Source organism: Lasioglossum baleicum, chromosome 10 (genome assembly GCF_051020765.1).
Source record: "Lasioglossum baleicum chromosome 10, iyLasBale1, whole genome shotgun sequence".
NCBI lineage: Eukaryota > Metazoa > Arthropoda > Insecta > Hymenoptera > Halictidae > Lasioglossum > Lasioglossum baleicum.
The window spans coordinates 10,096,788-10,118,712 of NC_134938.1; the positions used below are offsets into that span (position 1 = coordinate 10,096,788).

The 21,925-nt window shown below is 39.3% G+C and overlaps 1 protein-coding gene across 8 annotated transcripts in view; it reads right to left on the reverse strand.

Annotated features, from left to right (window-relative positions):
• Fhos (Formin homology 2 domain containing) overlaps nucleotides 1-21,925 on the reverse strand; it is a 304,700-nt gene that overhangs the window by 76,424 nt on the left and 206,351 nt on the right. For all 8 annotated transcript variants that reach the window (XR_013009741.1, XR_013009743.1, XM_076431634.1 and 5 more), the window contains 2 exons: nucleotides 21,326-21,384; nucleotides 1,882-1,949 (listed from right to left, as the gene is read on the reverse strand). Coding sequence is in view for 6 of the 8 variants with exons in the window: in XM_076431634.1 (XP_076287749.1) it covers nucleotides 1,882-1,949; nucleotides 21,326-21,384 (127 nt within the window). In the remaining 2 variants the exon portion in view is untranslated. The remainder of the gene's footprint in view (nucleotides 1-1,881; nucleotides 1,950-21,325; nucleotides 21,385-21,925) is intronic.

The following is a 21,925-nucleotide window of genomic DNA, read 5'->3' on the forward strand; positions in this document are numbered from 1 at the left end:
GATCGCGGATCTTCGTGCGAAATGAAAGTTTTCGTCCCTACACAGAGCAGGTACAACACTTTTTGGGACACCCTGTAATTTATCTTCCAAAAATATGATGTCGAGATTACGTGACAGATGTAATAAATGCTGTATTCAAAATATTGTGCATTGCTGAGAACGTATTGTTCATTTATAGCGATCCAGTGCTCGGTCTATTTAACCTCCTCCCTGACAAAAACGGAAATAAAAAGACGAATGAAAAATTTCCGAACATTTTCTAGAAATGCTATTTGTTGTATATTATATCTTTCAAAAATCGATAAAATTTCACAAATATTGTACTTGCGCAGACAAATTTTTTTCTTCATTCCGCTCCGAAAGAAAAGAGGGTTAAAAGCTAACGAGAATACAATAAAAACTGATCGAGATAACGAAAGAAGATCAGAAGAAATACGAAAATATTATCGAGCTCCGGCTATCATGATATCCCTTGTAAATATCGGATTGTTTGTTCGGGTGCATTTTTGTCTCAGCGGAAGAGAGGCAAGTTCCTGCAGAACGGGTTAATTAGTGAAACAATTAGGACAGTTCGGCCGAACAAGAGATTATCGAGCACCGCGCGTTAGACACCGGCACCATTCATCACAATTCTAATATAATTCTGCAATAAACTCATCCATCACTTAGGAGCACCGATAGCTTCCGGTCTAATGGGATTTCTTTCCGTGTGGAGTTTTCAACTTCGAACACCACCGTAGTAAAGGGGATCCTTCTCTGTCGGCTAATTGCGAGATTTAATTGTAGGAGAGGGAGAGAAAGAGGGGAAAAAAGAAGCTAAGAAAGTCGGGGCTCGAATAAACACGCCTCCTACGGAGTTTGCTCTTCCTTCCGGAAGCGATGGAAGGAAAGTTCAAATGGATTACATCCGCCAATCAAATTCATTCTATTTCCGGTTCGAGAACTCGATCCACGACTAATTAAAAGGTATTGATACTGTGATTCGCGTGAAGTTCCATTTCACGCGAAATACAGAATTTCTTATCGACAGACTAAGCTTTTTCTATATCGGTTCTAACAAATTCAAATCTCTCAATAAGATTCTTGGTCCTACAGGGTGCTCGAAAAATGTTGCACTTCCTTTGCGAGAATTCCTTATTCGATGTTCTACGACGAGTACATATTTAGACAGATTAATTTCGATTTTAAAAGAGAGAAATGTTCACAATCTTCAACTTGAAAAATTGGCTTTCGGCCATTTTTTCGCGGTTTTCACTGTGCGCCGACTAGAAAATCGTTCAGACTCGAGGATCGCGCGCTCGCGGGCACGCACACCGCCCCCCCCCCACGTTACGCGAGCATTACGTGTGTACATACACGAGGTTGCAGGTATTCGCAGCTGTCGAGTACAATGCCGGCGAAAATTATTGGAATGCGACGTGCATGCCTCGCGTCGACGAATAACGAATTTGCGAGACAAAGGGCCGCGGTTATCGAGATACGACGGATAGAAAGGGACGCGGCTAAGGGAGAGTAGGAGGAGAGGGTTGGCGCGATGTAACAGAGAAGAAAGGAGAGAAAATGCACTTGCTCGAACCGCCATGCAAATATTTACTCGTCGAGCGAGTAGCTTCGCGTAAAAATAGCCCCTGTCTTCCTGCCCCCACCCCCGCACCCTGCCCTTTTCTCTCCGCCTATCAAATATATTTTCCTCCTCTTGCCTCCTTTGCGCTATCCTTTCCCTCTTTACTCTATCCTCTTCCCCTTCGCTTCGCGCACACCCCGTTCCATCTTTCTCGTTATCTTTCCCTTCCGCTGGCTGTCTTTATCGGCAGCGCGTGCACGGCCGCTCGCTCGGTCCTCCGTTCCCGATCCCGCAGGTATCGCGAATTGTAAACTCACCTGAAAGATCTGCTTCAGGGAGAAGAGGGCCCTTCGCAGCTCGCGGCCCTCGCTGTTCAGCAACTTTTCTGCAACAGACAAGCAACACGCAACCATTTATTATAATAATACCGAACGACTGGCGAGCATTGTTCCAACGAGCGATCGCCGAGGATGACAGTGCTCGACACCAACCCCACTCTTATCGGACTCGCTGTTTTTCAGAGGTACTGTCGGATTAACGTTAGAGTAACAGCTATGCGACTGTCTCTTACCGATAGCGCCGAACCTAGAGGAGGGTAGCGAGTGAACATAACATTTATACAATAAATCTCTTGATGTTAATGATCGTTTTATGAAATTTTTACTGACACATTCGTCACATTTTTCGAATTAAAATGATACCAAATATGACACTATTTGGATAGAAACGTGAATTCACGTGGACACTGGACGTGAACGAGCAAATATGCTTTCAATTATGCCGTGTTTGGTCTTGTTTTAATTAGAAAAGTGTCACAAATATGTTCATCATAGTTTCACAGAAAAATACTCGAGACATTACTGTGAACAGTCCTCTTTTATGTTTAAAATGTTTCTGTTTGAACTTACAATGACGCCCACTAATATTCGGACACTCTTAAAAACACCGTAACTTTTCAAATGTTGGACTATGCGATTTGAACATTTTTGAAAAACTAGAGCAATTAGTTTACTACAGGATGTGAAAAGAAATTTTTTAAAAAATTGCATTTGACCGGAATTGCAGAGGAAATACTAAATGTTGCATTTTACAACTTTTTTATGCGGGCCTATATTGAAATTTTTTTGAAAAATATGTTTTCTAGATCTCTGTGTGGGTTATACGCATTGTGAAAGTTTCATCGAAATCGGTTGATGCGGCGAAAAATGACAGTCATTGAAAGATGCAAGAATTCTTAGATTTACTGCTGTTATAGGCCGAAAATCGTGAAAATCTGCAATTTTTACCATCTTTAAACGCTTGCAGCTCATGGCAACGTCGATCGATTTTGAAGAAATTTTCAGGATATGTTTAATTGAAACAGATCTACAAAAAGTATTTTTTAAATGTTCAATATAGGCCCACATAAAAAAGTTGTAAAATGGATCTTTTAGTATTTTCTCTACAATTCTGATCAATCGCAATTTCCGAAGAAATTTCTTTTCACATCCTGTAGTGAACTAATTACTCTAGCTTCCCAAAAAGTTCAAATCGAATAGTACAATATTAATAAAGTTATCGTTTTTTTTTTAGACCGTCCGAATATTAATGATGTCCGTATTATATTAAACATTTTGCATTCGGAGGAACAATTAGCAGAATTACGATGCTTTTGGTAGAGCTGCATTGATCATTGTTATGTCGGACACGAGAACCGTTCAATAAGGCAAATATGCATAATACGTATTATAAGGATTATTTTCAATAAATCCCTCGCGATATCAACAGAAAGCTTGCGTTTCGAAACGGTTTATCGTAACATAATCGCACTTATAATCGACACAGGAGTACTTACTGAAATCGTACCAAATATTCGGAAATACCAGCTCGCTAACAAAAACTACCCTTCCGTTCCAACCCTTCAACATTCGTCCTTTCCATACTCGTTCTCTTTTTCACGCTACCTCTCCCATACGAGTACTCTTTACTCTATGCACACCTACAACAATAAACTGGAACGCGTGCACTCAAAATCTGCGTGCATTGTTTTAAACATTTTTCATTCGGGTTCAGATTTTTCAAACTACGCTACAGGCATGCATATCTTCTATGGTTACGCTTTGATTTGTGACATACACTCTGGCTCACTATAAATATTCTGTTCCACAAAAACACCTGCCATATCGTATATGGATCACTGTTGTTTCCATCCCCATAAATGATTCTGTTCCCTTCTCCATGTTTTATAACAATCCTAACAGTTCCTCTTGACCGAGAGAGGATGTTTATTATACAGTGCCATGTGAAACATTCAGCGTTCGACCTACTGCACTTTGACCCTCATTCGTCCCTCGTTTCACGAACTGAATCTGTCAAGATAAACAGTTTTTTTTATTCAAATTGATGAGCTCCTACGTTTTTCAGTTATGTGTTTCACATTAAAAAAATAAAAGTCACGAAGTTTCGGGCAAATTTGCCTACAAATAACAGAACAATATAACTGGACTGCGGATCCTCGTGCATTTATGGGTTATGGAAATTTTCAAAAAATGCTAGAACATACAATTTGATAGAATTCAATACTATTTTTATTCGTTTTGACCTACAAAGCGTGTCCCCATTAAAAATAGGATTTAATTTCATTGCACTTTCTTCTTTGCCTACAAATATTAAAAATTGCATAAACATCCGCAATCTAAGTAAAAAATGAATATATGAATGCTATGGTCCGAACCAAAATGAATGAAAACTCTTGGTTAAAATTAACGAAATAATGGCAATGTTCTCACTTCAGATTATTCATTTTTTAAGTATTTTTCCGGACAGTTTTTGAGCCGATCGCGTACTCTTCGGGTAGCAGCCGTTCGCTGGATCCACAAAGGAATTGTCTCAAGGTCTTCTAGGCTAACGGTTCAAAGCGGTTGCGGCGAAACACGCCGCAAACCACCCGGAAGTTCGTTCGGCGTAGGAAGATCAAGAACACGGCCGAGACACACCGGGCGCGCAACGCTTTTGTTTCCGACGTCGACACGCCGCGCAAACTCGTTAATTATCAACTTCGCTTTACGCCCGATCAGATGGCCTGCTCGTTCTATCTTGGAACACGGTTCTCTATCCAGCCGCGCGATGCGCCTATCTCCCGTCGAATCTGCTCGTTACATTCGTACAAAGGAGCCTAGGGAAATTAATTAGGGTACCCCGCCTGGCAGCTATCTGCGAGGCTCGTCGCAAAAATAACTGAACCTCTCCGGAGCGACGAAATACGCGCGATTTTTGGCAGAAAATGGGCTACCTCGTGGAAAGCGTTAGGCTGTCCTACACAACTGTGATTTCAGCCATATTTGCTCTGTGAATAGCTTCAATGTACAGAAAAGAAACTTTCCGCAAAATCGTTGTTAAAGTTTGCTCTTAATAGAAAAAGATTGGAACGAACATGTCGTAAATACTTGTAACCTACGTGCCTAAGAGTCTTCTTTTCTTTTTACAATGTTACTAACGTTTTCGTTATTCACTATACTCTGTAATACTCTGTGATTACATTATGTTGTAATAAATCTCATAAGAGATTTCCTAATAAAAAAAATATGTCACAAGCAAATAGTTATTGAGATACAAGCTGTTACATAGTTTCTGCAAAATTTGATTCTGTGGAGTTATACGTATAGACAAAATGCGTACCGTCTTCCTGCCTATTCAGATCATAAGTTTGAAGTTGCAAAATGTGAGAGAAAACCTCATATCCATTGTTATACACATAAGAATATTAATCCTATATTAGAAAATACTGATGTAAAGTGTACCTACAAATTTTTCAGAATCTTCTAAAATTCAATGGTAAAATTTTAAAGAATAGAGCTTTAATCAATTAATCAATTATGTAGTCACCATTCATTTCTACAATGATTATGAAATCATCTGCAATAAGGTTTTCTTTCATATTTTGCAACTTCATATCATATCGCTGCTCCGGAAGTATAATGACGCATTTTCCGAAGAACAATGACGTATTTACATGATACTGGTTACTGTGAGGCTGGTATTTATTATTTTATAAATTGCAATAACTTAAAAGTTGCAATAATAACCCACAATGTCCATAAACTACTCGCATAAAAGAATTAAACCGAATCTATAGGCCATTCTATTAAGACAAATTCGAATTATTTTTCTTTTGCTTGTCCTGTAAAATTTCAATTTTTGCAGTTGCAAATTGAAAATCGTAGCCGTCGACAGTTCGTATCGGGACAATGACTCTCCGCCCCATTTTTCGCCGGCGGGTAAGATCATTTGCCAGGCCTAATTAGAGGAAAACCGGTAATTAAGTCGGCGATTAATTTTACACGACGAATTTTCGTTTGCTCGCGTTCGCCGTTCCGCCTCTATTATCCGCCATTCCCCCTTCCTCTCTTCCTTTCATCCCACACATACGCACACCGAGAGACCAACATACACGCATACACGTACAAATCCGCGATCTTGGTCGGTCCTCTCTCTCTGTCTCCTTCTCTTTCCTTTTTCCTCGGGTGGTTCTATCATTCTTTTTCAATCGCGGCTCGACTGTATTACTAATAATTGAATTTCATTTCACCAGCGGCGCACTAAATTCAATTTCCCGTGGCTCGGCGGCCGCGTCGAGATTTTCCAGCCTGCTGGAAATTCAGTGGACAGAGACAGAAATGGAGAAAAGAGAAGCAGAGGGAGAGAGAGGGAAACGGTAGGTTACTCACGACGCTCGCCGACGAAAAATCGGAAAACGCATTATCGGGGGCGACGGGGGATGCTCGAAGAAATACGCGCGACTGCCGCCCCCGTTGAATAAAGAAACGAAAACCGGAAACTGTCGAAGTCAATTCTACGTGACGACCACCGCGATACATTGATTGCACGGTTCCGATCGCGCGTCTGAATACGCGCCTAATCGAGCATCGCACCCCTATCCACTGCTGATAATTGCTTCGCGCGGATATCAATAGGAATAATTCCACTTCTGCCGCAAGGCTCGTCGTCGCGTTTATCGGTGCATGCGCCGATCGAAAAATATCATCGCATACTTGCGCACTTTTTCTCGAACGCTATTATAAACGACGGATTTCACGCTTTTACACAGTCGCCGAAAAGTGCGCTGACGTTTACGCGCATAATTTTGGCGGAAACGAATTTCGAGTACCGATACTGTCGAAAATCCATCGAACAAGCTTCCGAAATTTTGGTAGAAACAAACTAAGTATTACAAGAACAATATTACAACACTGCAAGTACATAAAACAATAAGATCAACAATTTTACCGATATTGGTTTTAGGTATTGTTTTACTGTAAAAACAAAAATCATAATGAAGGAAAGAAATTATTATCCGATTTCAATTTTTGCACATTTTCATTACATTAATTCTTTAATAGCACTATGAATCTGTAATTCTGTGAAGTTTAATTCAATCACAAGAAACTCAATGAAAAGCCCAATACTTTTTCGAACAGAATGGCAACGAAATAATTTCATTAACTCGCACATTAAGAATATTGAATTGACCTCTCTTTCTCCGATGTGCAGAACATTTTTCGCTTCGTGATATTTAGAATTTTTAATCGCGAAATTAAGCTCTGTTTGACGACCGAATTATCAATCTAATTGAACATTCAAATTTTCCACGATTTTACAAAAACTAATAAAAATGGTCGTGAATCGATAATTTGAGATTTACTGACGTTCCGCTTGGACCACTTTTATAATGATCGACGCAATTAGTAAACGTACGTGTACGTAACGAGGCAACGTCGCGTTCCAGCCGACAAGAGACGCAATAAGAAAGTGTTAAGCTTGTATAATTCCGTTCTCAATTAACGGAGAAGGACTCTGTACTTAACGTCGCAAAAAGGAACAGGGGAAAGTGGACCACGATCGTTGCGGAGCCGTATTTTTCCGAAACCTCCGGGCGACTAACCAATTGAGCTAATTTCCATACTCGTGACTCGGCGTAATTCGCGAATTCACAAGGACGAGTCGTCTGGTTCAAGGACTTCGACTCGGTGGATTTATGGTTGCCGGTCAGCCGACGGCTACCGACGCCATAGATTACGGCAAACAGTCTCGGACGTGTTAAAAAATAACGGATACGCCGGAATCTATCGGCAGGGAAGATGAAACACCGAGCATTAGCGCGCCGATATCTCGAATCTCGTCGGCTGTCTTCGATTTGCATATTCAGGAGTGCCCGTGATTCCGCGAAATGTCTTCGGGTTGAGGAGACGATATAGGCCACGTTAAAAAGATATTAACAAAGTTTTAATAGACACTTTGTTGCTGTATAAAATAATAGTGCCACTGTCGCGTTTACGACGCTTCAAACCAACTTCATAATTGCCGCTAATAATGCGGTTTTATTATTAAGAAGGGTGCTCGAAAATTGATAATTAACCGTCCTACGCTGAGAATTTCATCATCGTGATTTCTCGAACGAATTTATGGAATATTCGAGATTTCCCTTGAAAATTTGCAATACATGAATGTTTAAACTCGGATTATAGGTAGATATGTAGATAGCTATTGTGGAATAATTCAGTAGGGAACTTGATACGGAATTTTAGATGTTGTAATTTCGTATGAAACACGAATATTGTAGTAATAATGATACTATATTCGGAACGAGATGCAACGTCTTAATGAGCACAGCTTCCAATTTAATTGCGCGAGTTATACATCAGAGCCCGACTCGACACCGGAACAACGTATGAAATTCTTGGTCGAGCCTCGTCGCGAATTAGAAAACGATCCGAGTGTAATTTGACGAGCGTCGCTGGGGAAGCAACGAGTATCGGTGTTGCGGACTATGACGGCAATCTTATGCCACTATTAAGTAATATCTTCCGCTAAAGACCACGTCTGCGTTTCTCGGCTCTCGTGTTATTGCAATCGGCGTCGCTCCTACAGCGAACCGTTCGTGTCTTCCATACTTGTCACTGTTCGAACCCTTCTATTTATAATGTGTCCATTTTGAACGTATCAAACACCGCTAATAAAAGTTTTACTCGTCGGTCCCAAAATACAGGAGCCACATCAAAATGTCAGTCTTTCTTTAACCTGTTAACTGTTCATGTCGAGTATGCTCGTTATGAAAAGATGGTATTTTTTGTCTAAAGATGAGCATACTCGTCATGTAGGAAGAAAATTGTAGTTGCTATTCAATCAAATTTAAGAGAGTACGCGGTGTATTATGAAAAAGCACAAACAATAATTCTAGCTTAAAAAATATGTCGGCGTTCACGTTCTTAAAATGAGGAAGAACAATTGAAAGATTAATGTTTTCGAGAGAACGAAAATAATACATTGATGTTTTTAAATACTTTTGCATTCCGAAGCTCGCCGTGAAACCACAGAACAAAATAGAAAACAGTAACCGAGTTTACCCGAGTAGCGTTTCACCACGGAGCGTGACGGATCAGACTTGTTCGCTGTCCGGCGCGTCTAAACAAGTGTTCGCATTAAAAATTGAAAACTCCCGCAGCAGGTTCGACGTCTACCGACGAATGGGAAAGCTGTCTCTCTAGCTCCATTCATGATAATCCTCGTAGAGCGGGAGTATGTTTCGCACGGCCACGCCCTCTTCGGTTGGGTCACGGTCCGCGGCGCCCAATTCGCGACTCCTTTCGCGGAAAAGGAGGCCCCGGCGACCGCATAATCGGCCACTATCACGCGATCTTTAAATGCATTATGCATGCCGTTTGTCGGGGAGAGGAGGAGGGTCAGCACGAGAAACAGAGAGACGAACGTACGCGAGTACAGGTAATTAGGAATCGCTGTAGGGGCCTTGCACGAGGGGCCCAAAGGGGTGGGGGCGGGGGCAGAACAGCCAAGAAGAGCCGACCACGTGAGAGAGTGAGACGAGAGATACGGAAGCTTCGATGCGAAAGAGAGAGGGGAGACGGAGCGAGAAAGGGGGAGGGCATGAGGACCCATCTTCTAAGAATAGCGGTCCCAAGGCCCTCGGGCCCTTGGCCCCACCGTAATCAGTGACCATATAAGCAGAAGCCTCTCCTTCTCTTTTTCTCCATGTCGCGGGCCGTCCTCTCTCTCTATCTCTCTCTCTCCTCTTTGTCCGCGACGTTGAGCAAGCTCACCGGCTCGTAACACAGCGGCCCTGGATCCTCTCTTTCATTGATGCTCCGGCGATGGAGCTGCCATTGGCCAGCCTGTTGCAACATCGAGAAAGCGGCAATAATGTCTATCCATCACACGGATTACCGATTTTTCGGGGCACCGACGCGACGCGCTCGCCGATCGAATACCTTCCGCGGAAACGGTCAATTAGTGGCCTCTCGCTAATTAAACGATTTACCGTTCATGCAAATGACCCGCTGTAATTTTGAGCTCGCGGTACAGCTACGCTGTTTTCAAAGCGAAAGCATCGGAATGGATGTACTGGCTTCATTAGCACCGTCTCTGATGATATCCAGCAGAACTTGTCACTTCAAAGTCTGTCAACCGGCTCGCTGTGTAACTCCATTTTTAATATTTTATTCATCCCACTTCTCACAGTTTAGAATATGTTTCCATAAAAATTTCAGTGGAAGTGGCAAGATAATTATATTATCATTAGAATACGGATCTTTATGCAAAATAAAAAACTTCTCCATCAATTGCAAAAAGCAGCGGCCACCTAGAAAATTTTTCTACTTCTAATTATCTTATACACAGTTGAAACTAATTTACTGATGTCCTTAAATCTTGTTAATATGCCCACTGCTTTAAATTGTACGTACCTATTTTAAGTAAATGCATAAAATCCGCAGTCTAATTATCATACACAAAGCTCAAATGCTGGAATTATTTGATTTTCCGTTTGAAAAATTATGATATGACAATAACAATCTAATGAGATAGAAACACGAAATTCTATTTGATACTTTTATCGACACATAATGGATAATTTCTAACTACGTTGCTTGGTCTTTCTTAATTTCACCGATGCTGTGGCAGTATGTATTAACTTGGGTGTATGTTGATAATAGACTTTTTTCAGTATGAGTATGGTGTAACTTTCGTGCTTGCGTCTCGCTTCGCGTGTTCCTAGGGCACGCTCGTTGCTCGCGTAAACGACTGGTTACTCTCACCGTGATTACGGCGAGGCAGGTTTTTAATTAATCGAATGTATTCATAAGCGAGTTAATGTGCTCGAGCAAACTTCGGGTTGCTAACAACTCCTCGAACGTACGGCGTGCTCGCGACAGGTTATTGCCAGACAATTACACTGTGCAACACATTTTTAACTCTCTTCTCGCGTATCGATAACCGGTCGCTGATTTTTACAGACTTTGATATGTCGAACGAGAAAAGTCTACCGAATCAAATAAAAATCTATAGCAAAATAGAAATAATTCTTAAAGTGCTAAATTCTACTTTGTTGTCAAAGCTAAATTTTTCAATGGCTGAGGAACACGAATTCTACATAAAAAGTCTTCTATAGTTGATATAGAAACAATTCTTAAAGTACTAAATTCTACTTCGTCGTCAAAGTTAAATTTCTCTAAAGTAGAGGAACACGAATTCTTCATAAAAAATTTTCTGTAGTTAAAATAGAAACAATCTTTAAAGTGCTAAATTCCACTTTGTTGTCAAAGTTTTTCTGAAAAGTAGAGGAACACGAATTCTTCATAAAAAAGCTTCTGTAGTTAAAATAGAAATGATTCTTAAAGTACTAAAAATTCTACTTTGTCGTCAACGTTAAATTTCTCAAAAGTAGAGGAACACGAATTCTTCATAAAAAATCTTCTGTAGTTAAAATAGAAATGATTCTTAAAGTACTAAAAATTCTACTTTGTCGTCAACGTTAAATTTCTCAAAAGTAGAGGAACACGAATTCTTTACAAAAAATCTTCTGTAGTTGACATAGAAACAATTCTTAAAAAGTACTAAATTTTACTTCGCTGTCTTTCTGAAAAGTTGAGTAACACGCCTTTCGGATTCGCGAACGAGGCGTAAAACAAACTTATAACTCTGGGTGGAAATGGATGCAAGTCTCGCCATTCGAGGGTTATCATGGTATAATACCACAGGGCCGCACGTTGTAATCTCGCTCTCTTATTAAACATATTTCTCCGCGATGAGATCCGTTCCGTGTTTTAAACTTTACGGCGTCGACGCGGCAGGAGCGGCGGACCGAAAGCGAAGATCGGCACGCTACGAAAATTTTTCTACAGAAACGCGAGCCAAGAAAATCCACTCTACTCTTCGGAAGAACGGGGTTTCGTTGAAAGAAGAGCCTGGGTAAACGCGTTGCACAGATTCCTTTTCGTAGACGCGGGTGAAATCGAAAATGTCGGTCAGATTGTTCGGCGATATCAAGACAACGTGCGAAAGAAAAGAAAAGTGGGCGCTAACACTGCATCTTGAGCATGTCCAATTGGGAACAATTGCAAACAGCAACTCTCTAGACTTAACTCTCTACAGCTCCGTGTCTGATGGATCAATGCTTGTTAACCTAATTTTGTGTTTATCCGTGATGTGACAAATGTATCTTGTTCTGTTCTAACTTCTTATCTCTGAGAAAAATTCATAAAATATTCTGTAATAAAAAAAATACTAAAAATTGTTTGAATATTTGAATACATTATTGCTATTAGTTTTTAAATAACATTGTCCACAACGGAGTGCCAGAATACTTACTGCAAAGTGATTTTGTTGCATGTGATTATCTTGAATGACTATTACACTGCGGATCTTTATGCAAAACGATAATTTTCTTCGTCAATTACAAGATGCAAGGACCATATAAAAATATCTTGCTATCTTTAACAATTGTAATAAATTGAAAGTAACATGTGGATGTTCTTAAATCGTCTTAGTGTTCTTACTGTTTTAAATTATATTCGCCCATTTTTGTCATAAACGCATCAAATCCGCAGTCTAGTGATGATAAAATAATCATTAGAGGATATAATTGCAACGGTGCAGCAGAAAATAAAATTTCTTGATAAGCATTACTGTATGTGAAGCAGCCACTATACACGGCAACTGCCATTCGTCCGAAAAAGGGGAATCGCGCAAGATGGAATCTATTTCAAGGCCGAGCGAGCTCGTCCGCTCAGTTGCTGAGGGTGTGCAAAATCCGATTCCGCGTGTCGCACGATGCGTGCGAACGAGTCCGTCTTGTTCTGGTAACATTGCACGCGAAATGTCTGCTCCGTTCCTTTGAAGAACGTTCGCCCGTAAACACGCGACACGCCAAATTCCGTAGCGACCCACGAATTGTATCGTTCCATTAAAATCAAGCTGAGAATGTCACTCAAGGATTCAGCAGAAATCTACAAGGTTTCTTTCATATTTCCCGAGATTGCGCACAATTACAGAGCCCCTATTATACACAATCACTATTTTTCATACGTTTAATTCGTCCCTTGGAACCGTTTAAGGGGTACTGCCACTCTAAAATACGAAAAGCTCGAATTTTGAGAATTTTTACGGGAATCTAATGAAAGAAATGAAAAATTTACTTGCAGATTTTTATCACCACAGACTTCAATCTGTGTAAAAATTTGTTTCTCATAATCTTGTTATAAAATGACGTCGATATTATTCAATAACTCCCACGATTTTTGACATAATCTTTAACGGAACAATTGCTCGATTTCTTATCCAGATCAAAAAAAGCCAGAGAATTATTTACGGGTTTTTTAAATGTGTCAGAATAGAATTCTGACATCGATGAAATCGTGACTGTTCATCAAGTCAGTGTAAGGATTGCCCGAACTTTTACTTAATTTCTGATTTGATTCCACGGTTCGCAGAGGGAGAAACTGCATTATAGAGAAATTCGATGAGATCTAAACGAAGTTTGCGCACGCCGAAATATCCGCTCAGAAGTGAAAGAAACTATTCCACCGGTGCTAATAAAATTCGAGAAGAACTCGGGAAAAGTCAGACCTCCCTATCTCCGATAACATAGGAGTAAACAGAGAAGAAGATTCCGCGAACAAGGTAAATTCAAATACAAGAGAAACGGAAGACTAAACAACCAGAAGACCATGCCTCCAAACTTTGAGGGTAAACCTGACTCTAAAACTTTGAAAGTGAGTCTGGAAACGACGAATTGATAAAAAAAAAAAAGGAAAAAGAGCGGAAAGGAAAATGTTAAAGAGCAAACGCGGAACTTTGGTCGGTCGGCAGTTCCACTAAAAAAGCTGAATGAATGAAAACTTTACGCTTTATGCATTTATATAGCAAAATTGAGTAGATGAAATTCAAAATTGTTGGAAAATTTCAAACATTGAATATGTCAATATATGTCAATATATTAAATAACATTAAATTTAATTTCTCTTCCGTGCAATAATAGGAATAATAATAGTATCCAAATAGTGTGCTTGGATTTTCTTTCTTAGGATATTCAATAGGTTCGTGATATTTTCAGAAGAACGCGGTGGAAAGCGAGGATAAATATTGTTGGATGGAAATATGGTAAATGAAGTCGGCGCACAAGTCTGACGCGTTGTCGTGTCTAATTAATACGTGGCGTGAAGGCGGAGGGAATGTTGTTCGAAGAAATTATAGATACGACCAGAAAGAAGCGGCGGGGAGCATCGAAACGAAACGGATCGGAGGTACGCGTAGAACCCGTTAAAATATGTAAAACACCGCGGCACACATCGTGCCCGGCCGTTCCCTTTCGCCTCCTCCTGCCCTTTTTGTCCTACGTGTTTTTTCCGTCGCTAATTCTGGACCTTCGATCATCTCCACCACCTTCGCAGGGTTCACTGAACTGCTACGGCCTGCAGGTGAATTCTGCGAAGGACCGGGCCGAGCGGATTTCGTGTCGCACGGTTCGACGAGGTACACGAACCAGGTATTTTCACATAAACCATTATACAGTTTAATTGCGTACAGGGAAGCGTGTATCAAGCTCTTGCCACTTAATAATTACTGTATAAATTGTCTTACTTCCTCAGATCAACTCTTTTATTTACCCTCGTAATTACGAGACAATTTCTTATGGTTTGATCGTTATGCATTTATGAAGAAATTGGCTGGGCGAAATATAAAAAAGTGAAAGGTTTAAACAATTCAAGAATGTTGTGCTTTTAATGTAACCAAGTTGTTAAGGGATGAAATCAATTTTTATGTTATTTCTGCTTCCCGCAATCAATGCAAAACATTTTTATAAAGCATTATAATATATATTATTAAGCATTATATAAAACTCTCATCAACTCTCTTTTGTATTATTTTCACGTTCTCCATACAGGTTGTTCCAAAAATGTTGTATTCCCTAGAAAAAGGCGATTGCTGAGGTAATTTGAAGTAACCCTTTCCTTTCCGAAAATTTTCTCCACGGATTTGTTAACAGTTATCAACGAAAAACACCTGTGCTTTGATTGGTCCTCGTTTTCTCTCGATAACTCGTTACCAAAAGTTGCGGAGAATATTTTCGCAAAGGAAAACCCACTTCGAATGAGCTCTGGAATCATCCCCTTTAATAACATTCAATTATGCTCGATTTGAGAGCCATAATTTACAGTTCAAACAGCCCACTAGTGTTTCGTTGATAGATTATATTCTCTCAGCGAATTTAAATCAGCGAATATTAATGAAATGCGAAACTGATCCAATAAGCTTAGTGGACATTCCACGCGTTTTATGAAAGCAGTGTCGAGGCGTACTCAAAAGGACGGGCACGATGGTAACGATAATTATATTAATAATTCTGGAACGACCGATCGTAACACTACTAAAATTCGCGGAAACATATTCCGCCGTCGCGACGACGAGATTCTCGGCAACAGCTTAATCGCATTTAATTACTCGTCACCTACTTCGCCGTTCTCAGCGGACGCATATAATTAGAGGCAGCCTGACAACCGATTCTAGACGTAATAACAAGTTGAACGAGCACCCGGTGACTCTGTCGCACAGTTTACCACACATGTCCGTAATTACTATAATTCGTATAGTTTCCTTTAGGAGGGACGCGAAAAAATACTTCGTTTGAAGAAGAGCCAGCCGAGCCACTGATACCTTTTACGTGTCCACGTATTTAGCACTGTAATTGGTGTTAGACGCTACGACTTGGAAAACAACTTCCAATTATTCTTCGCAAAGGAAACTTCTGTTGATTTAAGCATGATTAGTATCTCATTTCACAAAAAATAATAAGTTTACTAGTTAAATTGGACTATTAGACTATTGATTTTTGTACGAAATAAAAATATTCTGCTTAAATTACTGTTCTTAAATTATCTGTTCATGTTTTACACAGATGCATAAAATCCATAGTTTATTAGTAATTATAGCAATTTTGTTCTCACTTTAATTTATCTGTTTTTAACCACTGGATAATGAGAACAGTGTCTGAACAAGGATGCAATAAATAAGGCTGAATGGAAACAAATCTTCCACGTATGAAAATGATCATTTCCAATGTTTCCACACCATATCCGCTTGGTATACTCATTGTCAGTGTTGCAGCGTCGGAAAACGCACTTTTCCAGTTGCGACAGTGTATTACGAAAAGGAGAATAGATCTCAATGAAGTAATAACCATGGGGATGTGATTGTAAAATACATATTTTTTAGTAGCATAGTATGCAACGCGAATGGCCTATGTATGTCAGAAAATGATTAGTTTAGGAGTATTTTAACGCTAAACCTATCAAGCCCAAAACTGTATAATAATAATGGGATTTCCTATGAAAGCCATTTTATAATTTCAACAACCACGAAATAGAAAACCGTTCAATTTGACAGTGGTAGGTTCACTGTTAACTTTGAAACGTGTAGTAATAATTTGAACAACTATAAAACAAGAAATTTCCACTTTCTGAAAGAGAGTGACACAGATTACACTAACTCCTTGCATTCTGTGATCGCGTCACAGCCACACAAAACAGCCCATTCAAGCCATACGAAAGAGTATGCATCCACGTTGTAACGAGCTCATTCCGAGGCATAAATAATATGTATCTAATAGAGGAATCATAAAAACAGTCTCGCAAGCAGGCGACGCAATTAAAAAGCGAAATTCGGTCAAGAAGATGATTCTATCGTGAAACGGAAGGCACAATGGACGATTCTTCTCGTTAGTTTACCTTTTCTTTTTCTTAACGAACCGAAAGAACTGCACACGTTTCTTAATGCACGAGGTTCTGATGCCCGATAAAAAGTTCCGGCGTGAATTTGATCACGGAGCCGTTGTTGCTCCACTCGAGAGCGTGATTACGTCGCTTCCATGGCCTGCAATACGCCGCGTCGGGCGCGGGCGGCCGAGCTTGCACAAGTGTAAATGATCTAACTAACTGTAATCGTGATTGTCCTCGTATTCGAGAGCGTTCAATCTCGAGCACGTCGTTGCATCGCGCGCGTGCATCGCGAGACTCGACCCCATCGAACGGCTCCGGTCTCGAACGAACCCTTGAACTACGCTCGTTTCAAGGAAACGACGATCTTAACCCAGTGGGCAGAACATTTTTACATCTTTTATATATTCAAGACTAGAATTTATGTATTCGAGATATTTATTTTAGTTATAAAGTCTTTATAAATTAAATAAAACAAAATAAAAATGTTCTGCATTTATTGTGGGGGAAGCAGGAATAAAATAAAAATTCATTTCAATCCTTCGTGACTTCTTTCCATTAAAAACATCATTACGGTATTCTTCAATTTTTTTTGATCCTTTGCCGTTTTATATTTCACTCAACCAATTTCTTTATAAATGCACAAAGATCGGCAGTCTAGTTATGATCAATCGAACAGCTCCGGTCTCGAACGAACCCTTGAACTATGCTCGTTTCAAGGAAACGACGATCTTAACCCAGGGGGTATAACATTTTTATTTTCTGCTCTGAATGGGTAGTATTTATATATTCAAGACTATTTATGCCAAAAGTTAAATGGAATTTGAGAAAGTAATTAAAGTATTTTATGTATTCCCCATTTGGGGGTGGCGACGCTTGGAATTTATAAGATCAAAAGTGGTTAGACCGAGTGTTCCAAAATTTTGCATACATATTGGGCTGTATTTTAAGATAGGGTAGTTTTTTTTCAATAGCACAATAGAAATAACATTCTGATATTGCCATTTGCAAGAAATAGAAATTCAATTGAATGTTATTTCTTCCCTTAATGACTTTAAAGAGGAGAAATCATATATTGACATCTTCAATTTTCAAAATTTTTCAACAATTTTCAGTTTCATCTACTTAATTTTTTTCTATGTGTACTTAGAAGGTTTCTCTTTCTGTAAATGTCCAAGTTTCAGCAGTTGACAGTGCTCCTCGTTATTTTCTACGAGCAGTAATAGAAAACTATTTTGAATAAACGCCTGTGAAATGGCTGAAACGCTTCCGGCGAGGGTAGTTTGCCGGCCGATCGCCGCGAGTGACACGCAGCAACGCCGCGGGGACCATTTATTATTTCTTGCCCCGTCGAATTTCTCCCCATCGACCGCCGTCTTTCCCGTTTTCGCGCCGAGATTGACGAAATAAGATGTTTCGCCGGTGCTCTTTATCGCCTCGCAGCGATCAATCTTTCCTTTTTCCTTATTTTTTATTTTCGCAGCAGAAAAAGGCGTGGAGTGTTCCGCGCAGGGTGGCGGAACGACGACGACGACGGCTACACTCCCGGCGACCGGGGAGGAAAAACGGCGCAGCCCATTTTCACGGTGATTTCGTGGAAATCTCGTCGCGTGCCGCACGATTCAATTTTCCTGTAATATTCTGATTTAACGGGGCCGACCGCCTCGAGGAGAGGGACGTTTCTACGGCGCCGTCTTCGCGCGGCTTCACTCGGTTACTCGCTGGATAATTACGCTGTCGAAAGGAACCAGTGGAAATACAGTAATGCACAGTCTTTAACCAAATTCTACACGGTTAAATTTGCATCAGTCAGCTCCCAACTTTTCTCCCAACAGTGAATGAATACAATATACATATAATGGCACCACTGGAATAGGTGAACATGGAGTAAAGCTCATTTTATTTTCAGTAATTGTCGTCTCACCTGTGTAATTGTAACATCAATGGATGGGTCGGATTTTGGCTGAACTTCGCTTTAGGGGACCAAAAACTTGATAACTTTTTTATACATACATTTAATCTCACAAGAATTTGCCGAGGAAGATGCCAATCCATTGGTACTACAATTGTAAAGATTCGACGACAATTGTTTAAAATGAAATTTCTTTTATTGTACGTTTATTTGTTGTATTATCTCTGATATGGAGCTTTATCTGAAACGTTTTTTTAATTTACGTTAAAATAAACAAAAAACTAATCCCAATTGGAGTCTATTTTTCCAAAATTAAATCTTTTGAACGGTTCAATAAAAATTCATGAAAATACAATAAAATAAAAATTGCACACATCGCGCAACCCTTTATTCTCAAGAAACTCAGAATTTGGATACTATCAACACTAATAGAATTTCAATATTATCTCCATATGGACAGAAAAAATAATAGTTATAATTAGACTGCGGATCTTTATGCAAAATAAAAAATGTTTGCATTGATTACACGAGACAGAGCTAAATAGAAATTTTCTTCTTCTTTCAATTATCCTATTAAGCTGAAACTAATACATTGATGTCCTTAAATATTGTTAAATATTTGTAACATGTCCACAGCTTTAAATCGCATGTACCCATTTTTGTGATAAATGCATAAAATCCGCAGTCTAGTTATAATCACATGACAGACACGTCACAGATTTGGAGAAAGAAGCTGCTTCGTTATCAGGCGTCAGGAAGCCTAACCGTCACACATTGCGGTGATTAATGGTTCCGCCCTATGACTATCTAGGGACTTTTGCCGCGACTACACTGTTTTGCACTTTATACAGTGGTCATTACTCCAAGCGACGTTCTCACCGAACGATTTCGCTCGAACATTAATTTTAGATGAAATCTGTTTTTAGAACAGATCGATCGGTGATTCGCTTTCAATTACATATAAAAATCTTCGACTGGTTTCCAGGAGCAGTGCCAATATTACAGATCGTAATTCGATATCGCTGAATATTTAAGTCAGCTGAAAATTCTGTATAGCAGTTTCGATGGTATTGAACGGGAGATTCATCTGTGTAGTCGAAAATATTTGAAATAATGATTTGTTGCCACGTTTCCGATACGAGTTCCCGTGTCGGTGCGGCACGAGGTCGATTTGTAATTCAAAAATTTCGTTCCACGCCGCTTCTGATATTTCAAATGGAATATTCATACCGCGCCGAACGCGGTGTAATTTAAACATGGAAAGTAAAAATCTAATTGGATTAATTAAAAGCAACAGGGAGACCACTGTTTCCGAAAGCTAGCCTCGCCTATTTCGTTCACATTACTAGCAAGCTTTAATGAACCAATCAACATTAATGCCTTCATTTAAATTCGGATGATTCCATTCTTATCGATATACTTTACGTAAAAGTAATTATATATCCTGGTTGATCAAACTCGTTATCGGAAAGAAGAGCGAAATAGTTCGTTGTCTCTGTGCGTTACTAAATGGTTAATGAATATCTATAAACCGAAATCTGTTGCAAAATGCGAACGGAAATGTCGATCCATGAAACCACGGATTTAACATTTAAATGAAACATGGATATGGGACGTTTCGGTGGAAGTTAAAAAATTACGAATTACTCAGAAAAATATTGTACTCGGATGTATTATAACCGAATGCATAAAATTATATTTTTAACGCTATAGGGACTGCGAGTAACACAACATAAACATGCAGAACAATTTTATAAATATTTATGCTCCCTCACGCATCCTGTAACGTGCACTGTGTGTGTATCAGAAAAAATGGGTCAAACTGGCACTAGGGACGGATGCGGATAAAACTTCAATTGAATCATTTCAAATTATTAAACGTAGGGTGTAAACAATATTTCCACATCTAAAACCCATCACTATTACAATCACTAGAACTGTCTACCAGACAGAGTTCGGCAAAAATTTAATCAACGATTGACGACTCAATTTCTACTTCAATCGTTAATCGCAATTAACAATTAATCTCCTCGTTTACTCGTTAAAAAATTGTGGTTAACGATTAAATACTTATTAATCGTTAATTGCGATTAACGATTATTAATCGTCAATCGGATAATTGATTAATGATTAACTGCTGAAATTTCTAAATGAAATACATAATCAGAACTGTACGAATACTGAAAAAAAGGTAAACTGAGTTTAGGTGTATTGTCAATTTGGTCCATAATACAAATTCTGTTTACGTGCTTTTATGTTTTCTTTTTCGACGATTCCTTTTTTTAATCAACGATTGACGATTAAATCAATCGCCGGTTTTTCGACGATTTCTTCATGTAATCAACGATTGACGATGCACTTCATCAATCGATTGAATCCATCGCCGATTTTTCGACGATTTCTTTTTTTAATCGTATACATTAATCAATCAATCATGATTAAAATTTCAATCGATTAATGCCCAACTCTGCTACCAGACTGTCCCATAAGTAACGCGAATTTAATAATACGCAAAGCATTGTCCAAAAGATGCAAAATAAATATATTTTTCTAATCCGCAGATTATAAAGCGCATTTCTCGAGTCTCATTGCTCCGTCTGCTTTCTCTAAAAATACGCATTTGCATAAGCATCCTGTCTACTTATCGATCATCGTTCGCTAGCCTTCGATAAACGGCAAGTAGATTCGTCCGAACGATGTCAGACTATGGGCTCTGCTGGATTATCGTCGACGACTCTCGTCGATCCATCGAAGTGGATCGTGAGAGGCCGCGGTCAGATTCGGATCGGTTCTTTCATGTATACTCACCTATAATGGTGTGCACCCTCACGGACAGCTGTGTCCTGAGAACGATCGAGTTCTTTCGGCTGCAACACACAGAAACAAACGGAAAAATTAATGGAGGTCGTACACTGGCCAACACGGATTTTGTCGGAAAGAATGGAACTGCTGCCACGTGTAATAAAGCATATTGAATTTACTTTTTGGACTGAATGATTTTTATTATACGTGTTTGAATCATGAAATTGATCGAATTATTCCTCACGGCTTAACACTGGAACTACCGGATGGACCAGAATAAATTGTTCCTAATTTTTTGCTTTCACAATTCTTTTTAGAAGTGTCTATATTTAGTATACTTCAAATTGCACATAGTTGTGCAACTATATATTAGGTTGGCAACGAAATACTATTATTGTATCATTATAACCTTAAACAGTGACCATTGCTTTTGAACTGTGTATCATTGAGAAGTTCTGCAATTTTGCGATTAATTTAATATAAAATACCCGTGCTTGAAAAATATACACTAACGAGCATAACTGATTCAACACACTCTAAATCAGAATAACTTTTTTAGAAGAATTAGTTTAGTAAATGACGTCTAAAAAATATTTTGAAAAAATG